At 41.4% G+C, this 25,830-nt stretch overlaps 1 protein-coding gene across 1 annotated transcript in view; it reads left to right on the forward strand.

Annotated features, from left to right (window-relative positions):
- Window positions 1-211: 211 nt before the first annotated feature.
- Window positions 212-25,830, forward strand: part of LOC129701739 (glutamine--fructose-6-phosphate aminotransferase [isomerizing] 2-like) — a 58,987-nt gene continuing 33,368 nt past the window's right edge. The window contains exons 1-8 of the mRNA XM_055643136.1: window positions 212-270; window positions 9,357-9,464; window positions 18,783-18,887; window positions 19,284-19,409; window positions 21,469-21,527; window positions 23,870-24,004; window positions 24,967-25,028; window positions 25,624-25,703. Of these exons, the coding sequence (XP_055499111.1) occupies window positions 264-270; window positions 9,357-9,464; window positions 18,783-18,887; window positions 19,284-19,409; window positions 21,469-21,527; window positions 23,870-24,004; window positions 24,967-25,028; window positions 25,624-25,703 (682 nt within the window). The 5' untranslated portion in view covers window positions 212-263. The remainder of the gene's footprint in view (window positions 271-9,356; window positions 9,465-18,782; window positions 18,888-19,283; window positions 19,410-21,468; window positions 21,528-23,869; window positions 24,005-24,966; window positions 25,029-25,623; window positions 25,704-25,830) is intronic.

The following is a 25,830-nucleotide window of genomic DNA, read 5'->3' on the forward strand; positions in this document are numbered from 1 at the left end:
CCCCCCAGGCACCGGGACCTGTCAAACTGGAGGGTGACAACCTCTATAGGATCTTTGGTGACAACCAACCGCACCCGGATCTGAGAAACCGCTCCTAAAACATTATCGTCAGGCAACAGAGCGCCAATCACAGAGCAGGGCATTGGATGCACGCTGTTTAAGAAGGGACAGAAAGTAGTGAGGTATTCGTGGGAAAAGTCACGCAGTCGCTCAGTATCGCTATAAGGACAGTTCTTCCAGCCCCGGCCGTTTCTTCCAACACGATGTGCGGTAAGCAAGGCAGAGAGTCAATGTTAAAGTGCTGGGGAATCTTTACAAAACATCATGAACGGTGGTTTTTAAACTTGTTTCTCCATTAACCATCTCTCCCAACAAACCCCCCCCCCCCCCCCCCCCCCCCCCCCCGCCTTCTTTGACCTGTTGTGTTTCCCTTTTAAATAATCCTGATTGTCTTACAGTGCGAGTGAAGTGTTCACGCTCAACTCCTACCGAAGCATTGCTGAGTAGTTGCTCATATAACTAGCAGTTTTTGTTTGCACGTACGTTTCGTATCTCGGTGGGATTGCAGCAGGCATGTTTCCATGAAATCTGTTTGGTATATCTATGTTAGCCTGCCCAATTTGCTGATACAAATGAAACGACCCAAAAAGATGACGACAGCCTTTGGAAATGAATAGATATGGGCTAACGTTTCTTAAAATTTGGAAAATAAGCTTTTCCAAAAATCCGCCTCTGTTGCATAGGGGAGATACTGTTAAAGGAGGAACTTTCTTTGGGATAAAGTTTCTCTCAGTATCTTCAGATTATTTCTAAATAATACAAAATCAGTTTAACAATTGTAACATGCACACCCATAGGACCCCTATTTATGGAAATATGGAATTATATATTTAATATTACTGTAGGCTGACTGGTTTGCTCGTAAACAGCAAGATGTTGGTGAAAGTAACTGAGAAAACTGAACATCTGTTTTGATGTAGGATCAAGGAACTGCAGATGTTAGTTTACGGAAAAAATACAAAGTGCTGAAGTAACTCAGCATGTCAGGCAGCATCACTGGAGGATATGGATACGTGACGTTTCAGGTCGGGACCCTTCTTCAGTCGGACTGAAGAAGGGTCCCGGCTGGAAATGTTATCCATCTGTGTTCTCTAGGGATGCTGCCTGATCCACTGGCTTACTCCAGCACTTTGTGTATTTGGATCTTGTTTGTTGAAAAAATGTTAATTGAAACAATAGGAAAATCAATTGTATAAAGTAAACACTTAGATTTTCTGTCGAATTTTTGTACCATCTCAACTGGAAGCAGAGTACAAATATTGTTCTTGACTAATATTGCTCTTCGACACGGCATTCAGTTTATGAGGTGTATGATGCCTTCTTTCTGTTTGAATGTGTAGGAAGAAACTGCAGAAGCTAATTTAAACCGAAGATAGACACAAAAAGCTGGCGTAACTTAGACTGAAGAAGGGTCTCGACCCGAAACGTCACCCATTCCTTCTCTCCAGAGATTCTGCCTGTCCCGCTGAGTTACTCCAGCATTTTGTGTCTATCTTCTTTCTGTTTGAAAGTTGATTTTCAGCTATGCCAACTTGATTAACAAATATCATACATGGTCACACTTGTGTCAATCATTTTTTATTCATTTCAGAGACCATTTAGAATTCAGGTTAACTATAACAATAAAATTGCAGGGTCTGGTAATTATATGGCTGTGTGCAATAAGTTACATTGAAACAGAAGTAGGCCATTTAGCTCCTCATGTCTGATTCACGATTCAGTTAGAACATGAATGAACAGTATTTTAAAAACTTCGATCAAACTTTGAATTCATATCCTTGCCTCATACTTCATAAATCTTAATTTAGAAATGTTCAATTCGCACATCCTTTTTGGAGCAATCACATCCACTAGCTCTTGTGTACGACTTCCTCATAAGACGATTAATTAGGTCTTATATCAATTTTAAAATAATTTTCTAGATTCCAGCAGGAAGGCCGGCTGTGATTTGTGCAGAATCTTTTCATATCTCCAGTTTCCTTCTCCCCTGACTATCAGTCTGAAGAAGGGTTTTGACTCAAAACATCATCTGTTCCTTTTCTCCCGAGATGCTGCCTGACCCGCTGAGTTACTCCAGCATTTGTGTCTATCTTCAGTGTAAACCAACATCTGCAGATCTTTCCTACACATATTCTATTTATTGTTATTTTGTTGCTGAATTTCTAATCCGTGTCTTTTATTTCCTCTAAACTAAATTCAGTCGCATTATCAATGCACCAATATTACACGCGCATAAAATGAGCTCATCTAAAACCACCGCCCATATTCTAACTCGTGCCTTATCCCAATTGACCATCATGTCTACATTTCAGCAAATCTCTAATTTAAAAATTCTCGTTTTTAATTTCATATGCCTTCATCATATTCTACCACACAACCTTTCTCTGTAATCTCCTTCACCCCTGCAAACCTGCTGAGATCTCCAAATCCATCCTGAAATCCCCTTGTCACTCTGTTTCTCTCACCTTTAAAAAGCTTTTGGCACATTGGTTTTCGCCAGTCAGAGTATTGAGTATAGATGTTGGGAGGTCATGTTGCAGTTGTATAAGATGTTGGTGAGACCACATTTAGAATATCGTGTTCAGTTCTGGGCACCATGTTATAGGAAAGATATTGTCAAGCTTGAAAAGGGTCAGAAAAGATTTACGAGGATGTTGCCAGGCCTAGAGGATGTGAGCTATAGGGAGAGGTTGAATAGGCTGGGTCTCTATTCCTTGGAGCGCAGGAGGATTAGGGATGATCTTATAGTAGTGTACAAAATAATGAGATGAATAGATTGGGTAGATGCACAGAGTCTCTTGACCAAAGTAGGGAATCAAGGATCAGAAAACATAGGTTCAAGGTGAAGGGGAAAAGATTTAGTAGGAATCCGAAGAATAACATTTGCACACAAAGGATGGTGGGTATATGGAACAAGCTGCCATAGGATGTAGTTGAGGCTGGGACTATCCCATCATCATTTAAGAAGCAGTTGGACAGGTACATGGATAGGACAGGTTTGGATATAGACAAAGCGCAGGCAGGTGCAGACTAGTGTAGCTGGGACATGTTGGCTAGTTGGGCCGAAAGCCCTGTTTCCACACTGCATCACTCTATGACTCTATGACTTTAAGAGCACTATAATTTGACCCCTTGGACAATTTATTTCACTTGGTATCAAATTCAGTAATTACTCCTGCAAAGTGCTTGGGGTGTTTCACTACAAGAAAAGCACAAAAATAAATGTTAAATCAGCCACACCTTTTACTATTAATTTTTTCTACTAATATTTCTTTTAAATTGTCTTTACCATCTTGGTGTCATCTGCAAACCTGGGTATATAGTTCAATAATTTTCTTCTAGTTTAAATTATTCAAGTTTACCTATTCAATGATATATTGATTATCAGGATTTTATGTACTTTGATTTTTTTTTCATGATTTTATGTTCCCTCTTCTCCAGATTTGTGATAATCCTTTTGTTTAATGGGGTGGTGGGGGGGTGTAGGGTATTACAGTCAGCATCTGAAGAGTAGGTTGACATTAATTACATAGTTACAGATTTTATTAAAAGCATTAGTGGCCTGTGACCAATGGTGTGCCACAGCGATTGTTTCTTGGTTTGTTGTTGTTTGCCATCTACAGTATATTAAGTTTTGATGATAATATTATGAACGGGAGTAGTACATTTGCAAATTACATCAAAATCAGTTGATAGAGTGCATTGTGAAGAAGGTAATCTAGGTGCTAGAAGAAGTTGAAACTGGGTAAAGGAATGACAGATGGAATTTAATTCTGACATATGTGAGGTGTTGCCTTTTTGTGACTCAAACCAGGGCAGGACCTGTACAGTAAATGTTATAGCCCTGGAGATATCATTGTTGCAATTGTACAAGTCATTGGTGAGACCATACTTGGACCATTATGCATAGTTCTGATCACCCAGCGAAGGGGAGGATGTCAATAAACTGGAATGAATGCAGAAAAGATTTACAAGTACTGTATGTTACCAGTACTGAAGGCTTAAGTTATAAGGAGAAGCTGAATAGATAGGGACTTTCCCCCTGGGGATAGGAGGCTAAGGGGTGACCTTGGAGAGATGTGAGGGGTGTAGATAAGATGAATGGTTACAATTTTCTTTTTCTGGGGTACGGCAATCTATAGCTGGAGGGTACAGATTTAAGATGAGAGGGGAAAGATTTAAAGGGTACCCAAGGGGTAACGTTTTCACACACAGAGTGGGGGCCATATGGAACTACATGCCAGAGGAAGTGATAGACGTGGATAAAATTACAACATTTACAAGTTATTTTTGACTAGAACATGAGGGGGAAAGGGACAAGTACAGGCAAGTGGGACTAGCTCAGATAGACATCATGGTCGGCATGGACGTTGGGAGAGAGGGCCTGTTTCCATGCTGTATAACTCAACAACGCCACCGTCAGCAGCTACCAATGTGAATATTTGAACTTATCTTAGTTTTTGTAGAACCGTGTTACATTACAAAAAAACTCAATTTAGCCTGGTAATTGAGAAAAAATGTCCGTTTTGTGTCAGACACTGTTAGTCATGCAGTATGGTCAGTCTTGTGAAAGGTTAAATTAACTTATGACTGGAGATCGAGAAATTGTGGTTTTTTTTAAAATCCTATTTGTGCATTAAATTGAACAAATTAATTGGAATTTAAAAAAATGTAACTTATAATAATAATAATACATTTTATTTGTATAGCGCTTTTCAAGGACTCAAAGTCGCTTTACATGGTGAGTCAAGAACAAAACATAATAGAGCAGTAAGACAGAGATGCAAAGGGGAGGGGGACATGGGACTAAGGGTACGCAGAGGTGAAGAGATGGGTCTTGAGGCGGGACTGGAAGATGGTGAGGGACTCAGAAGTTCGGATCAATTGTGCGAGGGAGTTCCAGAGCCTGGGAGCTGCCCTGGAGAAGGCTCTGTCTCCAAAAGTGCAGAGGTTGGATTTCAGAATGGAGAGGAGACCGGCTGAAATGGATCTGAGGGACTGTGAGGGTTGGTAGGGGGAGAGGAGGTCAGTGAGTTAAGGGGGGGGGAAGTGGTTGAGGGCTTTGTAGGTGAGGACCAGGATTTTGTAGATGATCCGGTGGGAAATGGGAAGCCAGTGATGTTCTTTGAGGACTGGGGTGGTGTGGTGCCAGGATTTGGTGTGGGTAATAAGTCGGGCGGCTGCATTCTGGACCAGTTGGAGTCGGTTGATGTTGCTGGAATTAATGCCAAAGAGAAGAGAGTTACAGTAGTCCAGTCGGGAGGAGATGAAGGCATGGATGAGTCTTTCAGCAGCGGGGGGTGTGAGAGAGGGTCTGATTTTGGCAATGTTGTGGAGGTGAAAAAATTATGTTTTGACAACATGGCGGATGTGAGGCTCAAGGGAGAGGGTTGAGTCAAAGATCACGCCAAGGTTGCGGGCCTGAGGAGAGGGGAAACAGTGGTGCCGTCAATAGTGAAAGTGGGGTTGTTAATTTCGGTAAGTGTTGATTTGGAGCCAATGGGGAGAAATTCTGTATTGTTACTGTTTAATTTAAGGAAGTTGAGTTGCATCCAAGATTTGATGGCTGACAGGCAGGAGTTGATATGGGAGAGAGGGGGGTGGTGGGGGGACTTGGTGCTGAGGTAGATCTGGGTGTCATCAGCATAGCAATGGAAGTCCAGTTTGAAGTGACAGAGTATATGACCATAAACTTATCCTAATGAATCAAATATTAGTCAGATTAATGATTTCATAAGATCATAAGATCGTGATAGGAGTGGAATTAGGCCATTCAGCCGATCAAGTCTACTCCGCCATTCAATCATGGCTGATCTATCTCTCCCTCCTAACTTAATTCTCCTGTCTTCTCCCTATAACCTCTGACACCCAATGTTTTCTGAGATTCTCTGACAATCTTTAGACAATTGAATATTCATTAAACAAAATATGTGAGCTAAAATCATTCAGATCTAAATACTTTATTACTAATTGATGCAACTATGGATAGTCTTCAGTAAGTTAATTAAAATATATTTTTATGATTTCCAATATAATAACAATAATTGTAATCTATAGAATGTTGATTAGTTTTTGAGGATTTTTTTTCTCTAAGTTTATGTAACATTGCTTAACTTAACTAGAACATATATTTTTAACTAAACAGTGACACAAAGTGCTGGAGTAAATCAGCAGGTCAGACAGTATCTCTGGAGAATATGGATAGGTGACTTTTTTAGGTTGGGACCGTTCTTTAGACCTCAAACATCACTGCCTGACTCGCTGAGTTACTAGAGCACTTTGTGTCTTTTTTTTATAAACCAGCATCTGCACTTTATTACTAAATTGATGGCCGATGGGAAAGGGGGAGATGCTTCAGACCTGAGTTAATGGTACACCAAATAAGGTAGGCATGATTTCCAGGCAGTAAAGAAAGCGAATGGTATTGTAATCATTGCAAAAGGATTTGAGTATAGATTCGTTTTTGAGGATTTTTTTTCTCTAAGTTTATGTAACATAGCTTAACTTAACTAGAAAATATATTTTTAACTAAACAGTGACACAAAGTGCTGGAGTAAATCAGCAGGTCAGACAGTATCTCTGGAGAATATGGATATGTGACTTTTTAGGTTGGGACCGTTCTTTAGACCTCAAACTTCACTGCCTGACTCGCTGATGTTAGGGAAGTCCAGGACAAGGGGTCACAGCTTAAGGATAAGGGGGAAATCCTTTATAACCGAGCATCTGCAGAACTTCTTTCACACAGAGAGTGGTGAATCTCTGGAACTCTCTGCCACAGAAGGTAGTTGAGGCCAGTTCATTGGCTATATTTAAGGGGGAGTTAGAAGTCGCCCTTGTGGCTAAAGGGATCAGGGGGTATGGAGAGAAGGCAGGTACAGGATACTGAGTTGGATGATCAGCCATGATCATATTGAATGGCGAATGGCCTACTCCTGCACCTATTTTCTATGTTTCTATGAAAATATTTTTTGCTTGTTACTTCCTGTCAATGTTATGGGTCACTTTTCAACTGAGAGGCAAAAAAGATGATCTGCAGATGACTGTTACAGGATATGATAAGAAATGTGGGGACAAGTTGAGACTACCGTTATGCATAGAAATTCCATCCTCGGTGACTATAAAATTCTAATGTCATTTTGAAATCCTGTTCCATTTGCTTTTTTAGAAGTGGCATAAAATGTGAAACGGCTACTGTATAGCAGTATATAGTATACAGTATCCCCCAATACTATATTGGAGGGGAGTTCCCAGGCAATACATTTTTGGTTGACTCCTAATTTTTTTTTTCTCAATGTGCCTAATTAAGTTTGTGCCTAATTTTCATCCTGGTAAACTGTCAGTAAATTTGGACACTTGTGGATATAGGAGGTTTGAAGGCTGTTGTTTTGGAGAACAGTTATTTGTTTGGAAGATGAAGATCCTGGTCACCACCAGAATCTATCAGCTGCAGCATGGAAAAAAAGTTCAATATAGTGAATGCATGATTTGTTTGACTTCAGTCCAGGAAATGTTAATCTGACCTTTGGCAGCTCATTTTGAGACATACTGTCTCAGAGAAGTGGTCTCTAGTGACTGGTGAGCCTTATGGTTTGCATGTGCAGCAGCAGTAAATGAGGGTTCACTTGGAAATAAAATTTAAGCCAGCCAAAGAATAAAGGAAGCATTGTGAAAGCAATTTGAACTCCTCCAACTAAGATGTTGTAGTCACAAATGCTAATGGAATTTCCCAATATCACTTGGTTTTTGTGGCTACACAATATAAAAGTTAGCACTGACTAATGTCCACGGGAGCCCCGATTAGCTGTTTAAAAAAAAAAAAATTGATCATTGCAATCTCTCAAACTAAATTGTACCTTGGAAAAAATCTATCAGCAGTTATTATTCAGAACTGACGTAAGTAATTCCTGCTTGGGGTGTCAACTGAATAATGATGACCAAATGGTTTATGGTTTAAAAACATATTGTGGCCTTATTGTTTAATGGATGAATGAGGAGGATATTTTGGCTGTAATCCTTAACTATGTAGAAAAACCCGCTAGTTTGAAAATCCTTAAACAAACATTAGAACCACCCATGAATCGGCAGAATAGACAATAGTTAGTAAAGGTGATGCAAAATAACTAAAACATAACAGAAATTCTGGAAGAACTCTGGCAGTCAAGCAACCTCTGCAGAAAGAGAAACCAGTCAATATTTTGGTTTGCAAGTGGAAGACTTGACCGGCTGAACTATTCCAGCATTTCTGGATTTGTTCCAAATTCCAACATCTGCAGTTTTGTTTTCATCTGGAGATTAAATTATGAAGTGTTTTATTTTGAGGGGATACATAGGAATATAAATTCTATTCAATATTGCAGTGTTTTATATTAAAGGGGCCGTCCCACTGTACGAGCTAATTCAAGAGTTCTCCCAAGTTTCCCCTAATTCAAACTCAGAGAATTACGGTAATAGCTGCTCGTAGGTACTCGGGGCTCTCGTGGACATTTTTCAACATGTTGAAAAATCTTCACGAGTCTTCACGAGCTTACTACGTTTCCCGAGTACCTGCCGTTAGCGTAATGAACCGCTAAGAGATGTCCCGAGCTCCGACGTACCCGCTACGTACATTCTACGTGCTTACCACGAGTTGTTTTTTTTTAAATTCAGGAGAGCTCTTGAATTAGCTCGTACAGTGGGACAGGCCCTTTAAGATATTTGATTCTTTTGGATTCTCCATGCATTTGATATATGAATGCATGGATGTACTAGAACATGGAAATGTTGTCCAACAACATGCAATGCCATTTTAATTTATGCCTGAAAGGCCAGTGGACAGGATGGGTTACTACAAGAATAGACCCTCTCAGCCCAGGAAGCGTACGATGGGCCTGGTTAAACAAATCACTGCCCATGACGTCCATTGTAGAGAAATGACATCAGGTAAATCATCTTATAGCTAAATACCTTAATCCTGCAGCTGGTCGCCTTTCCTGGTACTCTTGCCTAGTGCTTGATGTCACCATTTATGTTTACCACTTTTAAATTATTTTCTACGTGGTTATTGTAGGAACATAATTATGATTAGCTGCCAGATATCTGATCCTTTGTTTTGGATTGAGTACGCAAATTTTTATTTCCAAGCAGTTTACGAGTTTCATGGTGGAAGTTCAGAGGGATGTTTGAACACTGCCCTGCCCAAGTGCAGCTGAAAACTATTTCAAAAGTTAATCCTATTTGCTTATAACGTGAACTGTTTAATTTTATTGAATGTTGCTTGGTGAAATCCTCAATTTGTTTATCAAAATTTCATTTTGCAGGAATCTTTGCATATTTGAACTACAGAGTCCCTCAAACACAGAAGGTGATCTTGGAGACTTTAATTAAAGGTTTGCAGAGACTCGAATACAGAGGCTATGATTCAGCAGGTAATTTATTTTTAAAATGTATATACTGTTTTTAGTATATTCTTTTCATTGAGATGAGCTGCAGAACGCAACAATATTTCCTTAAATTTTTGGCTCAATTCATTATCATTAAAAAAGATCGCCAATGGCAAATACTAATGTCTGAAGAAGAGTCTTGACCCGAAATGTCACCCATTCCTTCTCTCCAGAGATGCTGCCTGTCCCGCTGAGTTACTCCAGCTTTTTGTGTCTAACATTGAATACACAACAGATTTCTCAATGTAGAAAAAGTGGTAACTGGGTTTCCAGTGAAATGTGTCGCAATGAACATCAAACAGTTTTTGTGGAGTCAATGAACTTGATCATGGATTAGATCATCCGCCCTTTATTAGCAGCATTCAGATTTTGAAATGTAGGTAAATAAAATTGGAGTCCATTGGGGAGTCTGGCCTTGGTCATGGTTCCCAGCATTTTTAAATGGGTTATCCTATGAAGTTAAACCTAACAAGATCCAATACCTCATTGATTTCAATAAGAATTAGAGTAAAAACATTTAGGAGACTAAGGGGAAAGTAAATTATTTCATAAAATTCTTATTTTAATTGTTTACAAAACCTGATTATTTAATGCTCGTGAATGATCCAGATATCCAAACATTCAAGATATTAGTAGCCAATGAAAAATCATCTTAAAATAATCAAATGTTAAGTTCAATTAACTTAACAAAAACCTTACCTAGAAATTGTAGCTGCAGCTGTTCCAGCTGGATTTGAGCTCTTCTAGTCCCCCTACCCCCACAAATAGCATTGCCAACATTCTCACTCCCAAATAAGGGACAAAAGATGGCGTGCCCGGCTAATACGGGACATTTGGCAACCCTACGTACAACTGATGCGCATAAGGGGGCCTGTGATTGGATGACAGGTGAATCACAGCGCACGCACACTATTGTATCAGATCGAGGATCTGTCTGTAAGCATGCCCTCTGGTGATTACAGAGTTCAGATGCTCCTCAACTTGCGATGCTTCGACTTACGATATTTCAACTTTACAATGGTGCAAAAGCGATACTCTATCAGTAGAAACCATATTTCACTAGCCTGGCCTTGTGGCAGTGTTGATAATTTAAACGGTAATGCTTTACTGTTGAATTAAAATTGCTTTCCCGTGGTATATTTAGATTTACGCCAGCTCTGTTGAGCAGATGCATCGCTCGCCTGAGCAGGCTTGTTAATATCTAACACTAGCCTGTGAACTTTCTCTCCTATTTATCTTGATGTAAGGTTGATTGAGTCAACTGTTGTGTATGCAAGGTATCTGAGTTGAGGCTGGAGAGAGAGAAAAGAGAGAGAGAGAGAGAGAAAACGTGTAGTGGATACAGAAGAGGCGAGCTTCAGGATCGAAGAAGAGGCTGGGGTACGGTGGGATTTTGCAGGGAGATAAGACAACCGTGTTAGCCTTTCCGTGGCAGCAAGTGATGAGGGAGGGACCTTTGAGGAATCTTGCAGGAGGCGAGATGGACATCAAACGGCAACAGATCTGATCAGCCGGTTGATAAAATCTCAGAGCTGCTACCTGCTGTGACAATTTGCCATGTGTTCGCTCCTGCGGGGGCTGGCACTTGGGAGATTTAAGGGATTTCGGTGCTCAGGGAAATGGTGAGTGCTCCGACCGAACAGGGGAGGAGGTGGGAGTGGAGGTGGGCGCTTGAGAGACGCCAAAGAGATCTCATAATTAAAACGTGGAAATTAGAAACACTCCCAGAGGCAGAGGACTGGACGAGAGAGAGAGAGAGAGAGGGGGGGGGGGAAAACTAACCCGGCGAATGAAAACCCGCAAGCACCTGACGGCCCAACCCTTAACACTCTGGTGATGGTAGGTTAGGTGTATTGAATGCATTTTCGACTTAAGATATTTTCGATTTACGATGGGTTTAGCGTTCAACGAACATAAACCCATCGTACGTTGAGGAGCACCTGTAGTAGCAGTCAAATACGGGACAAGGGACCAACCAATTTGGGCCAATACACGGGATGTCCCGGATAATATGGGCGGTTGGCAACCCTAGCCCCATCCTGGAATGTCACCTATCCATGTTCTCCAGAGATGCTGCTTGACCAGCTGGGTTACTTTAGCACTTTGCATTCTTTTTTAAAATTGTAGTTCAACTTCTTCTGGCACAATGAAAGTGCTGCTTAAGGTGCTAACACCCGCTTGGATTTCCGAAAAGAATTCACAAAGCACAATATGTGAAAGGTAACGCTGTGGCACCTTGTGTATAAATGCATGTGCAAAAATGCAATTTCTACTTTTCTTAAGAGCAATGCTTCTTTAAAAAAAACAAACTCCCTCCTTGGCAAGCACAATACAGTCGCAAAAAAGTTAATGGAAAATATAAAGGATCATATTATATTGTCCAGTGTGTCTGAGCACTTGCATGTGATAAACTGGCTCAGATGCCCGCAAGTGATAATAAGCTCTGGACTAATTAAGAGGCCAAGGATAACCACATGCAGATCTCGAGGATGCTTCCAGTGTCTTGTGCAACAAAATGTTTGCATTAAAAAAATTAGGCTGAGAGAGGTACAGTGGCACAGCAGTAGAGTTGCTGCCTTGTAGTGCCTAAGACCCAGGTTTGATCCTGACTATGGGTGCTATCTATACAGAGTTTGTACATTCTCCCCATGACCATATGGGTTTTAGAAACATAGAAACATAGAAATTAGGTGCAGGAGTAGGCCATTCGGCCCTTCGAGCCTGCACCGCCATTCAATATGATCATGGCTGATCATCCAACTCAGTATCCCGTACCTGCCTTCTCTCCATACCCCCTGATCCCCTTAGCCACAAGGACCACATCTAACTCCCTCTTAAATATAGCCAATGAACTGGCCTCAACTACCCTCTGTGGCAGAGAGTTCCAGAGATTCACCACTCTCTGTGTGAAAAAAGTTCTTCTCATCTCGGTTTTAAAGGATTTCCCCTTTATCCTTAAGCTGTGACCCCTGGTCCTGGACTTCCCCAACATCGGGAACAATCTTCCTGCATCTAGCCTGTCCAACCCCTTAAGAATTTTGTAAGTTTCTATAAGATCCCCTCTCAATCTTCTAAATTCTAGAGAGTATAAACCAAGTCTATCCAGTCTTTCTTCATAAGACAGTCCTGACATCCCAGGAATCAGTCTGGTGAACCGTCTCTGCACTCCCTCTATGGCAATAATGTCCTTCCTCAGATTTGGAGACCAAAACTGTACGCAATACTCCAGGTGTGGTCTCACCAAGACCCTGTACAACTGCAGTAGAACCTCTCTGCTCCTATACTCAAATCCTTTTGCAATGAAAGCTAACATACCATTTGCTTTCTTCACTGCCTGCTGCACCTGCATGCCTACCTTCAATGACTGGTGTACCATGACACCCAGGTCTCGCTGCGTCTCCCCCTTTCCCAATCGGCCACCATTTAGATAATAGTCTGCTTTCCTGTTTTTGCCACCAAAATTTGCCACCAAAGTTTTCTCTGGGTGCTTCAGTTTCCTCGCGCATTCCAAAGACCTGAAGGTTTGTAGGTTAGTTGGCTTCTGTAAATTGTCCCTAGTGTTTAGGATAGAACTACGTTTAGTTTAGTTTACTTTAGTTTAGAGATACAGCGTGGAAACAGGCCCTTCGGCCCACCGAGTCTGCACCGACCAGCGATCCCCGCACATTAATGCCACCCTACACACACTAGGGACAATTTACAAATATACTAAGCCAATTTACCTACATAAGAAAGAACTGCAGATGCTGGAAAAATCGAAGGGAGACAAAAATGCTGGAGAAAGTCAGCGGGTGAGACAGCATCTATGGAGTGAAGGAATAGGCGACATTTCGAGCCTCTACCCGAAATGCCGCCTATTCCTTCGCTCCATAAATGCTGCCTCACCTGCTGAGATTCTCCAGCAATTTTGTCAACCTACATACCTGTACTTCTTTGGAGCGTGGGAGGAAACTAAAGGTCTCGGAGAAAACCCACGATATCACGGGGAGATCGTACAAGCTCTGTAGAGACAGCACCCACAGTCGGGATTGAACCTGCGTCTCCGGTGCTGCAAGCGCTGTAAGGCAGCAACTCTACCGTTGCGCCACCATGTGATCGCTGGCCGGCTTGGATTCGATGTGCCGGCGGGCTTGTTTCAATGCTGTAGTTCTAAATTAAAGATGCTGTGCACAGGATATCAGTGTGACACCACTGACCTTTTATAAAATTGAAAAAAAATAATGATGTTAACTATTTTTCTGTGGACTAGTAAAGATTGTAGGTCTCCCTTTCTCTTTCTCCCCCTCCCCTCCCAGATGTTCTAACTTTGCTGGCACTGAAGGAAATTTATGCTGTGTGGTGAATGATGTCATTAAGTACATGACTGACACGTTTAATTCCCCAGCAGAGAATCTTCCAGGCCAACATCCCAATGGCAACTATTCAAATTGGCAATGATCACTACCATTCATTTATGTACTTGTTTAAAAAGTATCAGGCACAAATATTTTTGGCCACTGGCTCATACCAAGGAGCCCATCACTATTCCTTTGAATGGACTGCTACACTAGTACCAGATTCAACATCAGAGCACAACAAACTTTACCACAACTAGCAGGAAGAAACTTCAGGGCTTCCCATATTCACATAGGTAACATAAATTCGCTGCCATTCCGTGGCATATTCAGCCCAATTAGAAAAAAACATTTGGATAAATGAGACACCAAGGAATTTTTATTACTTCTGAAGATGAAGCATTAGAATTTATCGTACACTAAACGTTACTCATGTTATTCCCTTTATCATATTATCAGCCTTTATCCCTTTATCAGCCATGATCATATTGAATGGCAGTGCTTGCTCGAAGGGCCAAATGGCCTACTCCGCACCAATTTTTCTATGTTTCTAAAGCTTTTCATTGTACCATGGTACACGTGACCATGAACAAAACCAAACTAAACAAAAGCACAAACAAATTGGATCCATGATCATGTTGCTGGAGACATGAGGCATTTGAACTGGATGCCATCCTATCTTCCAATGCCACTTCCATTTTATCCACTCTCAATCTTATCAGTTCTTTCCAACTCTACCTTACCATTGTTTCCTTACCATATTTTCATAGTCCCCACCAGCCTCCCCTCTATATCAACTATTAGAGGTTCCACTCTTTAGATCATTCTGATCTACCTGCCTTTGGATTTGTTCTCTCTGCTCTAATCTCCAAACTATTCATGAAGTGGGCTCCAGCCAAATGATAGCTATATGATGACTCCAATTCCCCTGTGCGCCAGACTATTGTTTCCCCTGATTGCAAGTAACTACATCTCTGGACAATCTTGTCCTACCTTCTCTAACCCCTTACCAACAATGTCTTTGTTACCAACACTGGTCAACTGAATTCCATCTCCTGCTCAAATTGAACATGCTGGTTTGGAAATGGGCTTGTTTCAGCTAGTTTGTGTCCCATGGAACTAATTTGCTTTTATTTTGACTCCTTGTCCCATTGATAAAAGGAATGTAAGAAATATAATTAAGCATATACTTTTTAGCTCTTTGTGCCTACTCCATCAGACCATGTCTGATCTTGTATCTCAGTGCCTCCTTCCTGCCCTTTTCCCATATTCCTTAATAATAATACAAAAATCTATCAACTTCTGTCTTAAATATTCAATGACTGTGATTTCCCAGCCCTCTTGGGGAGTTGGAGGAGTACAACTGCAAAACTGTTTGCTTCCAGCCATGTGGACCTGTGTGTTGATGAATGAAGCCAATTGGAGTGATGTTAAAACACATAATGCAGGCTCTTTCACAGCCTTGATGGAGAATATGGAGTACATGCATACCCAAAAGAATAACAATCCATTAAAGGAACAAAGAGTGTCAAAAACATGTAGGCAAGAAATATTTAATTTTACATGAGACCTGTAATTTGAAGTCGTGTCATGCTACTATTGTAAAAAACACTGACATTGAAATAGAAGAACAGTGGTGCAGCCTCGGAGACAGGGAGTGGTGACTGAAAGTTAGGCAACAGGGATAGGTTTTCAGTCATTTCTAAAAGTCCTGAGATGGAGATTTTTGAGAAAGTTGCAGAGATTTATGGCTGAGGTTGATAAAGACTCCATCACAAATAGTGAATAAAAGAAGCCAATTGCCCAAAAAAGTCAGAGGATCAAAGGATACAGGAAGGATCACAAAGGTCAAGCGGTCAATTGAGATGTCGGTTAAGACATTATGCAGGGAATTTGAAGACCAGGATAAGGATTATGTTTTGTTTGATAAGCGGAATGGGGAGCCAATGTAAATTAGTGCGGGTAAGAGTGATCATTGAACAGGACTTGTGCAGTTCAGAGTTGCATGTAACAGAAATGGATTTGTATGATTTATTTGACAAGTTTGGCTAAGTAGTCGTACTCTCACATTGCAGTCAAAGGTCATAGGTTCTGGGCCTGCTCAAAGATTCTGAGAACATAATCTAGGCTGACACTTCATACAGTACCAATGAGTGAGTTCTGCTGTATTGAAGATTAAAAAAAAAAATTACATTTTCCAACCTATTCATTTTGCTATATTATGTAAAAAAGGCAAGTACTGAACATTTTGACAAAAAAAATCCCACTGATTCTCTTCCTTGATGATAGGGACTGCAAAATTCAAAAGCAAGGTTTGTTTTAAAAGAAGTTTGTTGAGTGTGTACTTTTACAGGATATTACCATATGGGTCGGATCATGAGCACACACAATGAATGGCTGCCAGAAATGTGAATAATATGTACCATTTTGAATTCTGGTCAGTGAACAATGTTGACGCTGCTAGTTTTACAGCCTCCACACCCTCGTAACCTTACTCAGCTGAGGGCTGCTCAACAGCATTTTTTTAAAATAGGAAATCAACTGCCTACAGGTTAATTGTACGTTAGTTGATGCAATTTTAAAAGAGTTTGATGCTTTCCATACTTATTTCTGTGGGCTAGTGCAATGAGTGCTGAAGTCTTGCTGCAAATCTTTCGCACAAAGGATTTGCTCCAATAAATTTGTTTATTATAGGTGTTTCCCTTGCAAAACAACATGACTGGAAGAATTAGCACAAGGTCCATAGAGCGTGCAAGCAGCTGCAAGGAAAGGGAGGAGAGCTTTCTGCAGACGTTCATAACCACCCATTTTTTTTAACTCTGTGTCTGTGTGTGTTTGTGTGTCGCTCACTGTTTAAGAACCGTTACGCATTGCTTTAACATGGAGGCTTTAAATTAAGAATACATCCAAAGGCATTTAAAATGAGCCTTGTCAAATAATATTTGACACCTAGGTGGAAGGACAGATTTGGATTGACAAGAAAAACATTTGGGCAAAGAAATACATATTAAAGAACAACAAGTTTAGATGTACAGTTCCATTGCCTGGGGTCTTGGAGATGAAATAGTCTTGCAACTAAATTAGTCTTTGAAAATTACAGAGGATTATAAGAATACAGCTGATTATATAGTGAGGAACTAACAATTATGGTTAAAAAATAAAGATATTTAAGGATCCTTCAAGAATTTGTGCAGGATAAGTGGAAATTTTACAAGGTTTTGCAATCACTCTATCCTTAATTATAGACACATCTGCAAATGGACAAACCTTAGTCTTACTACTGCATAAAGGCATGTTTTCCATCTTTCATCTTAATAGAAGAGTGGTGTGATTTATTTTTCCAAATTTCACACGTTTTTTGAAGATTGTTAATTACAGGATTGGCTATTTCATCACTTACGGTAGTAAAGAAAGCAAACTCGATGCTAGCATTTATTTCAAGAATGCCTGTATACAAAAACAGGGATGTAATGCTGAGGCTCTATAAGGCTCTGGTAAGGCAAGCATTTGGGATAGTGTGAGGAATTTTGGGCACCATATCTGAGGAAGGATGTGCTAGCTCTGGAGCAGGTCTAGCGGAGGTTTACAAGAATAATCCCAGGTTAACCTATGATGCGTGTTTGTCGACACTGGACCTGTACTCGCTGGTACAAGTAGTAGAAGACTGAGGGGGGGACCACATTGACAGGTACAGAATAGTGAAAGGCTTGGATAGAGTGGATGTGAAGAGGATGTTTCCACTAGTAGGAGAGTCTAGGACTAGAGGATATAGTCTCAGAATTAAAGGATGTTCTTTTAGGAAGGAGATGAGGAAAATGTCTAAGTCAGAAGGTGGTGAATCTGTGGAATTCTTTGCCACAGAAGGCTGTAGAGGCCAAGTTAGTAGATGTTTTTTAAGGAAGAGATGGATAGATTTTTCATTAGTACAGGTGTCGGAGGTTTTGGGGAGAAGGCAGGAGAATGGGGTTAGGAGGGATAGAGAGATCAGCCATGATTGAATGGCGGAGTAGACTTGTTGGGCCGAATGGCCTAATTCTACTCCTATCCCTTATGACTTTATGGCCTTAAGTCTGCAGGGCAGAAATCATTTGGTCCTGCTGACTTGTTGTTCTTTAGTGTCCTTATTTTTCCCATTGTTTTGTTTAGTGAATCAACATGGAACCAGGACCTTCAGCCCACTGAGTCCATGCGGACTATCAATCACGTGTGCACACTGGTTTCATGTTATCCCACTTCCACGTCCACTCCACTCCTTGCACATTAGGGGCAATTTACAGAGGCCAATGAACCTACAAACCTCCATGTCTTTGGTATATGGGAGGAAACCAGAGCACACAAATGAAACCCACAATGTCACAGGAAGAATGTGGAAACTCCCTTGAACACAATGCACAAGTTAAGGGCCTGTCTCACTTGGGCGTCATTTGTAGTCGTGAAGCCTAAATGACGCACAAATGACGCCCAAGTGGGGCAAGCCCTTTAGACATCAAGTGATGGTCAGCAAAAATGTGCACACTAGCAGCCACATCTGTTATGCCCACTGAAGAAGAAGATGGAAGACGTGATTCTATTACAATCTGAGAGTCACCAATCTGAGAGTCACCAATACAACAACAACATTTGTCTTCAACAAAAACACAAGACAATGACAGTACGAGTGTGAGAGGATTAGATTAGCAATTGAAGAGCTGTACCAAACACCAGACCAATTAGATTACTGAAATGGCAGCCTGCAACTGCAAAAAGTAAATTAACACGTTTTATCCAGTATTGAAAAGCCTAAATATGCCACAAAATGTTTTATGTATGACAATAGAATAACACAATAAATTTTCTTAGATAGCATTGAAATAAGAAATATCAATTTTAAACTCGGTGTGATATATTAAATATCTAAATGTATACATTCTTCTGTATAAATTGATCAAATACACTTTCATTTCTGAATAATAATTGTTTGAAATACCAGGAATAGCAGTTGATGAAAGCTGCAACAAAGATCAAACATTTGGCAGCCATATTTGTCTCTTCAGAAACAGAGGCAAAGTAAAGGCCCTGGCTGAAAAACTTGATGGTAAGTGCTAATAAATTTAATTTTTGATAGCGAGTGTGGGGGAGGGACAGAGAGAGAGAAGGAAAGCAAGGGTTGAAGTTAGAGAAATCATTCATACCCAACTGTATGAATAATGAAGAAGGGTTTCGGCCCGAAACGTTGCCTATTTCCTTCGCTCCATAGATGCTGCTGCACCCGCTGAGTTTCTCCAGCTGTTTTGTGTACCTTGTATGAATAATGACTTCTCTAACTTCAAGTACCCCTTGCTTTCCCTCTCTCTCCGTCCTTCCCCTAAGCTAGATCTCTGACCCGTTTCAATTAATATTGCTAATTGTATGCCTCCTTGTCACCTTCCCATTGATGAATATTCATACTTAAACATGGCACTTTAGAGTATGAGAATTATTTTGTTTTCAGAGCAAGTATCTTTGGACATCAACAAGGAATTTGAAACGCATTTTGGAATTGCTCACACCCGCTGGGCAACACATGGAGTTCCAAATGAAGTGAACAGTCATCCTCATCAATCTGATAAAAACAATGGTACGTTTTTGATATGTTGAAAATAATGGGCACTGATAAATTGAATTGTTAACTTTGTTCAACTGTTTTAAATCCCAATAGGATGCCATGTCATTGGGATATAACCAAAAACTCATCTGAGTGGTAGGTGCTCGTGACTCTATTTGTTAGATCCAGGAAATAAAATGGAGTCGGCAGTCATGATAAAATAAAACTGAGTTCAATAACTATCCCTATTTCCCCATCTGAAAATGATGGTGATTCCTTGTAAATTATGTGAGTCTGTGGCGTAGAGGTACAGTCACAATGTTATTTAGTGGTGAGGAATGGGATGGAATTGGGGGGGTTACAGGATTGTGACAGTGACAATAAATGAATGGCTATATTTTTTGAGGTATTGGAGGTAATTTTACATCTTTATTTGCCATTTGCCTGTTAAGTGGTAGTGGTTGAGGGTTTGTTGTGTTCTTTAACAATAGGCTACATGGCTCCTGATATCCATCACCATCTAATAAAATCATGATTTATCCTCTGCTTCAAGTCCACTTTGAACAATGCAATGAGGTTTTCTCCACACCCACAGAGAGACAGAATGCTCTCACTTGCATCAGTGTAATGTAATACCATCCAGAATAGATCAACTTGCTTGTTTGACGTCTCATTCAATATACCAAAATTCTACTCCCTCCACCTGCATCACCTGTAAGATGCACTACTGTAGCAACTTGCCAAAACTTTCTTAACTATACTTCCCAAACTTGCAACATCCATTTCCCAGGAGGATAAAGGCAACAGGGGCGATGTAACACTACAGCCTAATTTCTCCTCCAAACTAAGCAGCAGACAACTGGGAAATGTATTGGCAATCTTTCACTGTTAATGGGTCTAAATCTTGGAGCTCCCTATTCACTGTAGAACTATGGCAGTACATGTATTTGAAGGCAGCAACTCCCCAACACTACCTTAAAGAATGCATCACTTGACAGCTAAAGGATAGTTAACAGTTAAACATGTATTTAATTAGGTTACGTTTCAGTTGAACGGTTAATTAACAACGTGCTAATATAAAAGTCTAAGTTATGGAGAAAATGAGTGTGATGTGCTATTTTCAAAAGGTTAGTGGCAGAACAACTCGTATTAGACAACTTGTGACAACTTGCTTTTCGGAGGTCGTGGGATTTTTATGCCTCACCCCAATTTGGTGCCAACTGTGTTACTTATTATGTAAAAGAATATGTGTGTTATGATTGTGTTTATAATTTGTTTGGTTGTTTTGTTGTTTGTCTTTTGCACAAAAGTCCGCGAGCATTGCCACTTTCATTTCACTGCACATCTCGTATGTGTATGTGACAAATAAACTTGACTTGACTTGACTATTCGGATGCTGTCATTTTTCTTTGAAAAATCTGTACTGATGTTCATTCACAGTCCATTTGTTCCCACGCGTTTTAACATTTCATTGGAAAGCTTTTTAAAGTGTAAAAACATATCAATTGATACTAGTTTTTCCAAAGAATGGTACCATTGACTTCTCTGGAACAGCACTTTCCAGATTGTTGGTTACTAGCCAAATGTACCTAATAGGGAATCCACCTATTTACAATGAAATTTCAGATAGATGCTTTGGCAGATACTAGATATGTGATACCTGTCATCCCTGTGTATCAGTGGCAATATTTTGTATGTGTTCATTACAGTAAAGGAGCAGTATACTTTTTTCAAAAAAAGGAAAGGATTTTCAGTTATCAGTAACGTGAGCACAAATTGTAGTTTAATTATCCTTTGGTCTCATCTGATTTAAACATCCAATTCATCTAAAACTGAATCTCATGTCTTACTAGTTTGTTAGAACACTAACAACGATTTGTTTTGAGAACCACAAAGAATTCCTTGTAAAAAGGGAATTCCTAGCTTCCAAGAATTGCAACATCACAATCATTGGATACGCAATACAGTTGATGATTCATCCTTATCATTCAGCTGATTTAAAAACTTGTGGAATCATAATGCATTTTAAATTTGTATGAATGTAAAAATTTGACTTGCAGGTTCAACCTTATTGCTTTTTTATTTTTTTCAGAATTCGTTGTTGTTCATAATGGAATTATCACAAACTACAAAGATTTAAGAAAATTACTGGTAAGTAGAATATTGATACGCTTGTCAAAAATTAATTGTCATAAAATATATTTTAATTAGGTTACGTTTCAGTTGAACGGTTAATTAACAATGTGCTAATACAGGTGCACAACCTTTTATCCGAAAGCCTTGGGACCAGACACTTTTCGTAATTCAGAATTTGTCGGTCTTCGGAATGGAAATTTTTTTGCGTAGATTTTAATGGCTGGCTCAGTGGTAGAGTGTTCGGCTCATATCCGCAAGGTCGCGAGTTTGCGCCTTGATCCCAGCAGTTACTCGGTCGCGAGCTTGAGTCTTCAATGTGGTTTTTTTTTGCAGAATAAATGTTTGTATGAAATGCAGTGTAGGAGAGGTGTACTGACTGTGTGGGCAGAACTTTGGAAGTGATTGCCCACCAGTCTAAAAAGCCGCTGTGTCTCCCTGTCCCTGGGATAGCAGGGGGCGATCAAACAGCACAATACCCCCCTCCCCCTCCAACTCCAGAGGAATCCGCTCCCCGATGGGCCGCTACGGCGACAAGTGGCAGTTTGCCCACAGCCCGAGCTGCGCCACCCCAAGAACACCTTGCACACCATCAGCTTCTGCCCCTACGTGTTCCTCTGGAGTTGGAGCGGGGCTGGGCTGGAGTTGCTGCTGGCTGTGGGTCTCTGGGATCTCCGTGTTTGCAGTGGGCCTGGGGGTCGCTGTCCCGTTGGTCCTGACGTCTCCGGCCACCCCCCTGGACTGGAGCTGAGACTGGGAACTGTACCGCCCTTGCCCCCTCCCTCTGCAACTGCAAACAACCCCACTCTCCTGCAAGGGCGGTACAGTTCCCGGAGGATAGCAGGTGGCCGGAGACGTCAGGACCAACAGGAACCCGCTCCCCGATGGGCCCCTACGACGCCCCGAGCTGCGCCCCGTCATCCGCAACCCAGGTTCCTCTGTAGTTGGAGCGGGGCTGGGCTGGGCTGCTGCTGGCTGTCGGTCTCTGGGATCTCCGTGCTTGCGGTGGGCCGGGTGGTCGACGTCCAATTGGTCCTGACGCCTCCGGTGACTGCACTGACCTGCAGCCATCGCCGACTTGAAGACAGTACAAAGCCTCCACGCCGGTGCAGTGAGCGGGGAGCTGGAGAGGGGAGGGAAGGGGTCACACACATGGCCGGGATGCAGAGGGGTGTAGGTGGAGTGAAACTGAAGGGAGCGACAATCTGCTGCTGCCTACACTGTGTATCGTGTCTACCGTGGGAACTTTTAACTCAGCGGGCAGACAGCAGCATATTGTCAATTATTAACCCTCCCGCGCAATATACCCTCACCTCTTTTATGGATGGGGATTTAGTTCCCCTTTCTTCGAGGACCGACCGGAGGTTCCGCTGTCACCTCTGCGGGCCGCCCTCGGTGAACGTCCTGTCTCCCTGTCCCTGGAATAGTAGGGGGCGATCAAACAGCACAATACCCCCCTCCCCCTCCAACTCCAAAGGAATCCGCTCCCCGATGGGCCGCTACGGCGACGTGGCAGTTCGCCCACAGCCCGAGCTGCGCGACCCAAGAACAAGACGTTAGTCTTGCACACCATCAGCTTCTGCCCATACGGGGAGCGTGTTCTTCTGGAGTTGGAACTGGGCTGGAGTTGCTGATCTGGGATCTCCGTGCTTGCAGTGGGCCTGGGGGTCGGTGTTCCGTTGGTCCTGACGTCTCCGGTGACTGCACTATGCTGCTAGCATCGCGACGTGAAGACAGTACAAAGCCCCCGCGCCGGTGCAATGAGCGGGGAGCTGGAGAGGGGAGGGAAGGGGTCACACACATGGCCGGGAAGCAGAGGGGTGTAGGTGGGGTGAAACTGAAGGGAGCGACAATCTACTGCTGCCTGCACGCTGAGTTAAAAAGTTACCACGCAAGACTCACGATACACTGTGTATCGTGAGTCTACCGTGGGAACTTTTTAACGCAGCTGTCAGGTAGCAGCATATTGTCAATTATTAACCCTCCCGCGCAATATACCCTCATCTTCTCTTTTATGAATGGGGATTTAGTTCCCCTTTCTTCGAGGACCGACCGGAGGTTCCGCTGTCACCTCTGCGGGCCGCCCTCGGTGAACGTTTTCAAGGACCTTTCTTCAAGGACCGAAAAAATGTCGCTATTCGGAGGTTTTCGTTATTTGGATCGTCGGATAAAAGGTTGTGCACCTGTACAAAAGTCTAAATCATGGAGAAAATGAGCGTGATATGTTATTTTTAAAAGGTTAGTGGCAGAACAACTCATATTGGACAACTTGTGACAACTTGCTTTCCGGAGGTCGTGGCCTTGCCCAAATTGGTGCCAACATGGTTTCAATATATTAATTATCTGCTTTATCAATATAGGAAAGCAAAGATTACGTTTTTGAATCTGAGACAGATACTGAGGTGATTCCTAAACTAACAAAGTATCTGTATGACAACCGAGAAGGTGAAGACATTGGATTCTCTACTGTGGTGGAAAGGGTTGTTCAACAACTGGTGAGCTGCAATTAATTATTTTATATTAAAAATGTTTACATGGTAAATTCCAAATTAACGGTATTTGTATACATGGTCTTCTAGTTTATGCATTTATATACAGTATTTATAGTATTCTGGTTCGTATACTCTTTCCAGTGTTTTCCAACCGAGTTTCATCAATTTTATGTCGGACATTTGTTAAGTAAAAATTTTTCATGAAAGCTAAATGTTCTCTTTGATATATGTTATAATAGAGGCTACTATCTGATATTTCAATTAAATAACAATACCAAAGAGACACACATATTGAACATATTGAAGGTCGAGTCGCAGGTAGAAAGGGTGGTCAAAAAGGCACATTGGCCTTCATCAATCAGAGTATTGAGTATAGAAGTTGGGAGGTCATGTTGCAGTTGTATAAGACATTGGTGAGTCCACATTTAGAGTATGGTGTTCAGTTCTGGGCACCAAGTCATAGGAAAGATATTTTCAAGCTTGAAAGGGTTCAGATAAGATTTGCGAGGATGTTGCCAGGACTAGAGGGTGTGAGCTACAGGGAGAGGTTGAGTAGGCTGGGTCTCTATTCCTTGGCAGGCAGGAAGATGAGGGGTGATCTTATAGAGGTGTTTAAAATCATGAGAGAAATAGATCGGGTGGATGCACAGAATCTCTTGCCCAGAGTAGGGGAATCGAGGGGTCAATTTTTCACGTGTATGGAACAAGCTGCCAGAGGAAGTAGTTGAGGCTGGGTCTATCCCAACATTTAAGAAACAGCCAGGTACATGGATAGGACAGATTTGGAGGGATATGGACCAAGCACAGGCAGGTGGGACTAGTGTAGCTGGGACATGTTGGCCAGTGTGGGCAAGTTGGGCCGAAGGGCCTGTTTCTACACTGTATCACTCAATGGCTTCATATTCTTCTGGTATCAAAAGAATGATTTCACCAGAGAAATTTCTCTTTTTTTTTCATCCTTCCAGGAAGGGGCATTTGCACTTGTTTTCAAGAGCAGACATTTCCCAGATGAAGCAGTTGCTACAAGGTTGGTGTCCAGTATATTTTCTGTTTGAGCTTCTTTGCCAAGTCATTGAGCACTGTTTTACTTTTTACTAGCTTATTTCATAAAAGTTAATGTTTATTTCAGGCATCTCATTACATATACCCACTGATATTTTACGCTGTGTAAAAAAGCTGCACCTCAGGTTGCTATTAAAACTTTTCCCACTCACCTTAAACCTATGTCCTTTGGTTCTTGACGCCTGGACCCTGGGTAAAAGATTCTGTGCATTCACCCTTTCGGTCTCCCTCATGATTGTACACAACTCTTGCTCAATCTCTCCCTATAACGCAGGGCCTCATCCTGGCAAAATCCTCATACATCTTCTCTGTGCTCTTTCCAGCGTAATGATATCCTTCCTATAGCAACAGGATGACCAAAACTGAACACAATACTCCAAACATGGCCTCATCAATGTCTTGCACAGTTGTAACATAACATTCCAACTTCTATACTCAGTACCTTGACTGAAGGCCAATGTGGCAATGTTTTAAAAATTATTATTTGTACAACATTCCCATTTTTTTCATATGGTTTAAAATTAAATTCTGTATTATGGTTTTTTTTTAATCTCTCTTAGGCGAGGGAGCCCTCTGCTGATCGGTATTCGCAGTAAGAATAGGCTCTTCACTGACCAGATTCCAATCCTGTACCAAGCATGTAAGTTGGCTGTCAGTGAATAAGTAGGACAGATAATAATTGTTCAGAACCATACTACTGATCTGTGTTTTTAATTTAAGTTCTGCAAAAAAAAAATAACAACAACAAAAAAAAAAAGATCTGACTG

The sequence above is a fragment of the Leucoraja erinacea genome, chromosome 11, assembly GCF_028641065.1.
Source record: "Leucoraja erinacea ecotype New England chromosome 11, Leri_hhj_1, whole genome shotgun sequence".
Taxonomy (NCBI): Eukaryota; Metazoa; Chordata; class Chondrichthyes; order Rajiformes; family Rajidae; genus Leucoraja; species Leucoraja erinaceus.